Source organism: Acanthisitta chloris, unplaced genomic scaffold (assembly GCF_000695815.1).
Source record: "Acanthisitta chloris isolate BGI_N310 unplaced genomic scaffold, ASM69581v1 scaffold14360, whole genome shotgun sequence".
In the NCBI taxonomy this organism is placed as follows: domain Eukaryota; kingdom Metazoa; phylum Chordata; class Aves; order Passeriformes; family Acanthisittidae; genus Acanthisitta; species Acanthisitta chloris.
In genome coordinates this window covers 101,479-111,484 of record NW_008650028.1, presented here as the reverse complement: position 1 = coordinate 111,484, position 10,006 = coordinate 101,479, and the positions used below count along the sequence as shown (strand labels likewise).

Here is a 10,006-nt window from a genome sequence, read left to right as displayed (position 1 = left end):
ACTGGAACTTTAACACTAATAAAACCAGCAGAAGTCATTGAAACCTTCCTACTCCCTTGCAACTGCAACTACTGAATATCAAGTTGACTTTGTAGAAACTGTTGAGCTACCAATGATTAGTGAAGGGTAATACGAGAAGTAAAAATAGACTAGAAAACTCTTTCAGAAAGCAAAGTAAAACTAAAATTACATCAGGAGAAAAACTATTGTCAAATATTTCTACATTACTATTTATAACATACCTGTTACCTGTTTCTTCAACTTTTCAATTTCTTCTTTCAAACTCTTAATTTCTAAATCTTTGGTTGCTGTTATCGGGCCATCCACTGTTGAATACTGCAGAGCCTGGACTGTCTGGGTGGACTCTAGAAAAAGATGGAAGAGAGGGACAAATTACATGTCTGACATCTGAAGAGGTCTAAGAAATATTTATGATAAATTAAGACATGCCAAAAGACCCTCCACTGAGGACTCCACAATTTTTAATTTTCAACTATTAAGTGCCAGTCTTTCAGCAATTGTCAGCTGGACAAACTAAGTTCTTAGAAAGTTTTAAGAATGAAATCTTTATGCCATAGTAACCAAGGCACAGTGAGAACAAAGTTAGCATGTTATAAGAAGTTGCATAAATGACATATTTCAGGCATAAAGAGTAACAAAAGTTTAATTTGTCAACAAAAATAATTAAGACAATTCTTTTCTGCTAGTAAGCATTCTAGGAGGTATATTTATTTTCTTTCACCGTAGAAACAGTGCTTTACTAATCTAAAAGCTAATCAAAGTCAAAAGAGTGACTGAATTATTTCTTTTAATGACTATACCTTGCAGTTTTCTACTAAGTTCAAGCTTTTCCTGTTCTAGACGTCTTATCCTCCTCTCATAAGCTTCTGTTGCTAAACTGTCCTCCAAAGTTCTTTGAATGCTGGCATCAAGATCCATGGAGGGTGGTCCAGCTGTCAGTCTTAGACAGCTGCGGTCTGAAAGCACACTGGGGGGAAAAAAATTAACAGGATTGGATTTTACAACAGGCTGTGTCTAAAATAATGCTAAAAAAAATATCAACCAATAAACAGTTGTTTAAATTGTTAATTACTATGCCATTTATTATACCATCAAAGAAGAACTTGTTAGGATGTGCTCATTAAAAACTGAACTAATTTTTACCTAGCGTGTCTGAATGTCCTCTATGAATTTTTTTGTTACATAAAAGGGAATGAACTTCTGATTAAAAATTATCATTATGGACAGTCTACATTAGCCAATTAACAAAAAACAACAACATAGATAGTAAGATTACAATAATAGTTCATTTCAAAATAATTTATCAAGTATCCTAAATACTTTAAATGCAACAACCACAACAAATGGTGTGAAACTATCCCGTGACAACTAGGGTATGGACATATTGGAAATGCTGTGGCTATTCATGTAATCATGCTACTACTTATGCAAATAATCCTTCTGAACTCTAAGACACTCTAGGATGCAATCACATTCCCAGCCGAACCGTAGGCATGTTTTTTTAATGGTTGAAAACATTATTTATTTATTTCCATAAAAGAACAAGGAGCATACATGGACTTCCTTGTTACTCTTTAATCCAGCAATAGCAATGGACATAATAAATACCACATTAATACCAAACATCAATTAAAACAATTTCAAAAAACTTCCAGACTTAAAAAAGTGTGAAAAGACAAGAAATAAAATAGTTTTTAATGTCTAAAAAACTAAGCTCTCTCTGGGTCCACACATCTAGCCCTAACTTTGCCATAAGCTGTTAACTTCATACATCGCCTGAGAACTACCTTTCTCAACAAAACTCCCTGGAACACAGGTGCTGCCCATTATATTCATGTAAATTTTAGCTGCAGAGAGCTCATCCTTTTGGACAGACAGTATCTTAGATTATAGCCTAGTAATTTCCTCAATAAACCACATTCTTTGGTGTCTGTTTGCAGCTGGTTTCACAGACAAAAACATGAGATATTGTGTAACAAACCTGCAGACCATTTTGGAACTCTTAACTTACCAGCTACTTGTATATGTGAAACCCACAAATGGTAAATGATGGCCAGAAAATGCAGTGTGCGATGGTGGAGGCATTGTCTCCTAGAAAAATAATAGGACAGCTGAGTATGTAGTTTAAGCTTATTTGGCTTAAAAGAAAGAGATTTGCAAGTTTAACCATATGTGAAGTGTTAGTGATAATACCATACTAACTATTATTCACAGTCAGCCTTATCTACAGCCCAAATATACAGCAGTGTCACCCGAATCTATTTATAATAGCATTTAATATATAAAATAGAGCACATTGGCAAGAAAATGCTTTTCTAATTAAATAGGCTATTGTTGGAGGAAAGCAGAGTATTACATACATTAAATGCCAATTTATTTCTTGTTTTTTCCAAGAAGCTCTTAGTACAAGGAGTAATACCTTTTATTCCCTCCTCTCCTTCTCTCTGCTATTCAGTCAACAGGGCTTCCTGCCTATGGAATTACCAACCCCACTTCTGAGTGAGCTATCTCTATTTGGAGAGGACAATAGTCAGGCATTTACTAGAAAGTAGTAATACAACAGGATGTTCTAATCCCATTAGTGCTTTGACCATTTCTTCCTTCATTTTGCCTCTTTCTTGACAAAGAACTAGAAAACCCAAGACAAATCTTTGACTTTTCCTCAGGCTAAAACTACCCTGTTGCTACTTTACTTGATTATTATAATACATATAATAAATTCTAATATTCCTAAATATCCTGTTAACTTTCCTGTTTAAACCCAAGATGCAAGTTTTATGTTGCTATACTAGAGATGGCCTTAATGGTCATCAAAAGAAACTCCTTAAGACAATTATCACACTGATAGAGATAAAAGGTTCTAAATTGTCAGAAAAGGTACATAATTCTTTTCTAAACCCAAGCAAAAAATTAGAAAGGAACCAGTTGTATGTTTTTTCATGTAAAACCGAGCAGGAAAACACAAGGAATAAGAATGTATTCAAAAGAAATCCAAAGTAACCTTTTCAGTGGTGGCATCAGCAACATTACACCACAATCTTATCCTTTAAGCAGTCAAAAGTCTTCACATCTTAAAAGAGTTCTCAGAATAAAAAACCAACACTAATGACATGGCTAGATTGTTTAAGTACATTAAATCTACATTGCTGGGCATTTTGGAAACTAGGGACAAGATCAAATTACAAAGCTTTAGCTTTCCACTAATTCATACTAAAACTATCAATTATTACAGATTATGGTTAGAAAATGTAAAATTTTACTTATCTTTTATATTTTTGTTTTCACCTTTCATCAATTTGAGTTTCAAAACGGTCTTTACAGATAATTTTTAAAATACCAAATGCATAGTTGTGTGATTTTAACAGCCTACATGACAATTTTCAGTTACCACACAAGTAACTCTTATAAAATATTGTATCTACTGAAAAACAATGTAAGATTCTGTGAAAGAATTTGTTCCTTTGGCAGAAAGTAAGATACGTATTTCCCGCTACTTGTGTGAATTTAACTCTCTAACAAGGACAAAATTGTAACTGAATCTATCATGTCTCTCAGTAAGGCTACTAAGCTAACTAACAGTTAAAAGCTAAATCCCAGCACGCTTAGGCTGCCTGAACAACACAGTTTTTTCCCTTTGTGTTTATATATACTTTGAACATACTTTTCAAATTTCTTTATTATGTATACAATTTTTCCATGGGACCACAGACTCATTGTAAATTCAAGAAGAACAATAATAATCATGGCTTTTCAACACCTTTATCTTCAGCATTAAGCATTCCTCATTTGCTCTGTGAAATTCAAATCTTGCCAAGAATTGTTTTTAAAAAAGAAAAAATTCTCATAGATTTATGTATGGTGCTGACTTCTATAATAGTAATGGAAGTATGTGAAACCTCCTCAAAAATTCATAAAAAGGTGACCTTGACACTCCTGAGAGGTGGGGCTGATGGCAACCTCATGAAGTCCAACAAAACATCTAGGCCGTGGCAATCCCAGGCACACCTACAGCTGGGTGGGGAACTAACTGAGAGCAGCACTAAGGAGAAAGACTTGGGTGTGATGGTGGATGAGAAACTGAACATGAGTCAGCAGTGTGCACTAGCAGCCCAGAAAGCCAATCAAATTCTGGGCTGCAACAAAAGGAGTGTGGCCAGCAGGTCAAAAGAGGTGATTCTTCCCCTCTGCTCTTATGAGACCCTGCCTGGAATACTGTGTGCAGTTCAGAAGGACACAGAACTGTTGGAGCAAGCCCAGAGGAAGGTCATGAAGTTGACAAGAGGAAGGGAGCACCTCCCCTATGAAGACAGGCTGAGGAAGTTGGGGCTGTTCAGCCTGGAGAAGAGAAGGTTGCATGGATACTTCACAGCAGCCTTTCAGTATCTGAAGGGGCTACAGGGGAGCCAGAAAGGAGCTCTTTGTTAGGAACTGCAGTGATAGGACAAGGAGTAATGGGTTAAAACTGAAGGAGGGGCAATTTAAATTAGATACCAGAGAAAGCTTTTTTACAGTGTGGGTGGTGAGACACTGGCACAGGTTGCCCAGGGAGGTTGTGGATGTCCCAGCCCTAGCAGTGTTCAAAGCCAGGCTGGATAAAGCCTTGAGCAATCTGGTCTAGCAGGAGGTGTCCCTGCCCATGGCAGAGGGGGTTGTTACTAGATGATCTTCGAGGTCCATTCCAACCCCACAACATTCTATATGAAACACGGAGGAGAAAATACCTCCAAGTTATTTACACAGAATTTGAGACAAAGCAATATTAAACACAATGTCCACCAGTTGAAGCAAAAAATGTAAAATATTTTCAGTTACTCAATGCCTTAGGCTAGGTTTTTTCAGCAGTTCTGAGATACTAGGTTTGAAAAGAAATGGTAAGAACCTAATATTCTTATATTAAAACAGCACAAACCCCAACATTCAGATGTTTAAAATTAGGAAACTGAAAAAGAAGCTCCAAAACCTGGAATTCATCTCTAACAGTTCTGTGGCATTGCTTTTCATCCCCAAAATGTCTAAAGCAAATTAAGAATTAACTCAGTTATTTCAGCTGAGAGTCTAGTAACTCATCAGAGAAACATTCTGCAGCATACTTACCATTCACAATGGTAAAGCATTCATACTGCACAGGCACATTTTGAGTGCCTCAGTTAGGAGATTAGGCTCTAAAACGAAAGGTTGTGGACTGGACAACATTAGACTGTGTGAACAACCCCAAAAAGGTATTTCAGCTTCACCAAGAAAGACTTGCTGTAATATAGCATCCACTCCAGCCACTTAATCCTCATAGCTGTTCCTGGACAAAATAATAGCTAACAGATATCGGAAGACTGTATAAAAATGTTTTAAGATAAAAATACTTCAGTTGTGAAGGGAAATGAGCAATATCAGATGCAAGTGAGGGAAAAAAATGCAAGTCATCCTATGCAGCTTAATTTGCCTATAGGAAAGGGCTCTGAGATTTAATCATAGATCACAGAATCCCTTAGGTTGGAAAGACCTTCAAAATCATTGAATCCAACCATTAACCCAGCACTGAGAGGTCCATCACTAAACCATTTTCCCAAGCACCACATCTACATGTCTTTCAAGTAACTCCAGGAATATTTGACCCCACCACTTCCCTGGGTAATCCTTTCAACAAAGAAATTTTTCCCAGTATCCAATCTTAACTTCCCCTGGCACAACCTGAGGCCATTTACTCTTGTCCCGTGTCTTGTTACTCGGGAGAAGAGACCAACACTCACGAAGTGTTTTAGTCAGTGTTTTCCATGTTTTAATGTGCAGCTGGAGAAAAGGGAATGTAAATAATGATCATCTTGCCTATCTCTTACCTGCAGGTCCAGAAAACTCAGTGAGACTGAGGTGCACACACAGTTCAGGAAACCAAAGGAAAAACAGTGAAAATGCTTCACCTCACAAGTAAACAGCAGTTTTCTGCACCTTTCAACAAACGCACACACACACAAGGTATTTCCAAGGAGAGAACACAAGGCATTCCTCTGATGCTAAGACCTCTATCATCTGTCAAAGTTCCTTTTCAAAAGCATAGAAACAGTAAAACTGTTAAAAATCAACAGCTGCAAAGCTTTTTAAGGAAAGGTAAAAATAATTTCTTTCTTGCTCCTGAAGAAATGGCTTTAACATTTATCCTAAATTTCCTAAAAAAGCAAATCAAATTAGCAATAAAAGCTTGAAAAATTTTAGTGGAAATGAACTGAATGGAATCTGACAGCAATATGAGCAATTAGAATAGAGCACTACAATAAAATGCATTATGCAAACTCAGTATTAAGTCTCAACAATGCTCTGCTAGAAATACTGTTTCTTGCAGCCTATCTACGTGTGGTCTTCATAAGACGCGGACACTAAGAATGTGCTGCTGCAAATAACAGATGTGTATCTTAGGCAAAAACACGTGAAGTTACAATGAATTTACAAAACTGAAGTTACCCTTACACAAATACATATGTTTGGAGGACTGGCCTTCGAACTATCTAAGTATTCCTCCCAGAGTTCTCCAACACAGCAAGTTATTTACACAGAACACAATGAACACACTGAAATATTTTGTTACAAAGTATACTACAAAAGCTGATTTGTCAAAATGTTAGTTCTATACTTACAGAGCTTTTTAAGCAATCATCATCCACATCAAAGTTTGATGTATCAGTGGGGCTGCTGACTTCTGGGATGTAAGGTGCCTCACAATTTCTAATGTTGTCCCAATCAATCCCAGCAAAAAATGGATGGTTCTTAAAGTCTTCTATCCCATTTTGTCCAAGTCGATGCTCTCTGCTACAAATGAGCCTTCGGATGAGGTCCTTTGCACTTTCAGAGACATCTGTCACTTGAGCAGGAAACTGAAACCTCTCCTTAAATATTAAAATAAGAGAAAATAGTTTATTACCAAGAAAAATTTGGAAAAATTACCCTTCTTAGTGAAAATCATTATGTGGAAAAATCAATGTGCAAATACTCTAGTTCTGAAATATATGCAGCAAGGTTTCATGGAAAAAGACTTCTGTTAAGGATAGAAACTATTAATTTTGGGTTTTGCCTCTTAGTTTTTCTTATTTACTTAATTTCTCTTACACTACTAATTCTACAGCTACCTCCATGTGAAAGAAAGTTTAAGAATCTTCTGCAAGAAGAAAGTACCACAAAAGGAGTAATACAGTGTAGCCAAGATTTACTCCACAGAGTGAAGTAACAGCCATGTTTCCAACCCCAAACTTTTAGTTTTGAAATGCTTTATCCCAAAGCAAAGCCATCTGCAATCCATAACCATAAACTTACAACATGGAAACATATTTTTTGTTCTACATTTATGAACATTAAGATAATTAGTACATAAAACCTTCTTTTTAAATAAGTCTTCGAGTTACCCCATTACTTTTTAAAAATTAGCTTAGAGACAGACAGAAAGTGCACTAACTTTGTGGTTCATTATTTTCCCATAGGTCTCCACCAAGGACTCAGCATAAAAGGGCGTTTCTCCATAAAGCATTTCATACATGCAAACGCCTAGGGACCACCAGTCACACTCGGGCCCATACTTCCCTTTTCCATCTTCCATAGCTTGCAAGATTTCTGGAGAGATGTAGTCTGGTGTTCCAACTGCCACTGAAGATTGGACCTGCAGGAGTTACATTTTCAGGACTGAAATCAACTTCCATTGTTACAGACACTGTTGGTCGTGGCACTGTGCCTGTTATATATAAATTTAGCCTGGCATTCTGGTTATAACAAAAACAACTAAACACAAACAAAGGTTTCTAAATTCATAAAGAAATACTTAAGCATCCAAGGCACTACATTAATAGGCACCTCAATAATATACTTTTGCTAAACTATTACAAATATTTAAAACCAGAGGAAGAACAAAACTGTCAATTTTTAGGCTTACAGCCATTAAGCAATTATAGATTAAGTGACAACTTACATTAACTCAAATACTTTGATGATTAACATACTGGAATTCCATTCCAGTTACACCTACTACATACTGTGCAAATTTAAACGCACTAGTAGAACATCATTCAGTATCTCATCCTGCTTGTACTAAAGCTTGCATTTTCGATAAACATTAGAGCTCAGAGCTCAAAACTGAGAGACTCACAGTTCATAAACACATACCTACTCAGTATTGACAGCACAGCAGCTCTTTATTTATTTGTGAGTTGACTATATGTATCTAAAAAGCTTTTAATATACTGCAAATCCAAGCAGTATGCAGTCATATTTTGAACCAAGGTTAGTTACGCATCAATACCATTTACAATTCCATTTCATTTGACAAGGCTCCTTTTCCCTTTATTACCACGTGTTTTAGCAGCTAGCAAAGGACTGAAGAAAAGGTATTTAGGAATATATTATTCTTTCTAATTTACCGTTCCATCTTCCATCAGTTTCAGACAAGAACCAAAATCTGCTAATCGAATATGTCCATTCATATCCATCAAGATGTTGTCTGGTTTAATATCCCTGCAATTAAAGCAAATTTCAGAATTAGTACAAAAATTTATTGCATAACACATAGTCCAAGCATTGACTCCACAATACTCATCATTCAAAACCAGCAATAAGTCAGTGGTCAGAACACAGTCACTCATGTGGTGAAATTTGCACAAGGGCCATTTCATGATAGGGGCTGTAGAACAATCGAACCATATAATGCCTGTTAATTTTAGTAAGAATTGTGTAGTTCAATTCCTTTCATCTCTCACAGATAGACAGGAGAATCTTACTTGTTCTGAACTTTTGTACATAAAACTTTTAAATCATCTGAATAATTTTAGTGAAGTATTCTCAACTAGAAGATGAACCCTTATACTGGAGCTGGAAAACAACCTTTACGATAGAACACAGGCCAGTGAAAACCTGAAATAGTTAAAACATTTTTAAATTTAGTGTCTTCCATCAATATTCTTCTCTCAAGTACATCTCAGCTCACTATGTGCATCTGTCATGCTTCTGCTGAGATGACCAACAAAGCCATTGTACACACTACTGCAGCTCTGCTTGGCCAGACTCTGTAGCTGTCTCTTCCAGATCATAATGCACATGGAAATATCCTTCTAAGCAGGCAATATAATAAATACTCTTTATATATATACACTTTTTTATCTAACTATACCGAAATACAGGTAAAGTGTATGCCTCCAGTATGCAGATGGCTAGGACAAAAGCCTCTATGCTCTCATAAATACCAGAGGGACATTTACCATTCAACTTACAAACTAAGTTCAGATGTTGAAATTTCTTCTCACTGAAGTACAGTTACCAGAAATACCCATTAAGCTACATTTAAAAAATATATGACATTGTTGATTCTTACTCTACCCTTATTTATTGTATTCAAAAGATGTTACAACTGTATGAATAAAGTACCAATGTTCACTTCTCAGTGAGCATTTCTAGGATAGAAGAACAAATCCCCTAAAATAGACAAAAAACAAGTGAAGCCCTGACTTTGCTTCATTCCCCTAACAACTTACAAATGAATGTCACCAATTGCTTTGCAGGCAAATCTCAAACTATTTGCAAGCTAAGATGTTGACATTGTACATGAGAGCAAGCTTTTTTTGTTTGGGTTTCGTTGGTTTGGTTTTGTTTGGTTTTTCAATTCCAAATAAAAACTAAGTAACAAACAATGTTTACTGATAATTTATAATGGCAAAAAAGTTAGAACTACATCTTGAACAACATTATAGAAGCAATGGCATACAAATGTTGCCCCATTACACACACAGTGACAATTAATATGGTAAGAGTATGTTGTTTGAAAGAAAATTACTTTCTGAATTTGTGTTACCCAAAGACAAGCAGGCAGTGGCCCATGCTGAAAACAAATTTTAGGCACCTTTCAAATGTGCAGAAACATTTACAAAGTAGAAAGAAAACACTACTTAAGAAATCATACTTTCACATCTCACAGCTGAGCATAAAGACAATTATTTACAAAGTAAACCATAAAAATTAAGAG

The 10,006-nt window shown here is 36.0% G+C and overlaps 1 protein-coding gene across 1 annotated transcript in view; it reads right to left on the bottom strand.

The window, feature by feature from the left end:
* Positions 1–242: 242 nt before the first annotated feature.
* Positions 243–10,006, bottom strand: part of LOC103810469 (serine/threonine-protein kinase MRCK alpha) — a gene marked incomplete at its 3' end in the record, with an annotated part of 111,038 nt that continues 101,274 nt past the window's right edge. Inside the window, exons 6-11 of the mRNA XM_009083368.1 lie at positions 8,412–8,505; positions 7,457–7,657; positions 6,645–6,893; positions 2,033–2,112; positions 822–988; positions 243–365 (exon numbers count right to left, since the gene is read on the bottom strand). Of these exons, the coding sequence (XP_009081616.1) occupies positions 243–365; positions 822–988; positions 2,033–2,112; positions 6,645–6,893; positions 7,457–7,657; positions 8,412–8,505 (914 nt within the window). The remainder of the gene's footprint in view (positions 366–821; positions 989–2,032; positions 2,113–6,644; positions 6,894–7,456; positions 7,658–8,411; positions 8,506–10,006) is intronic.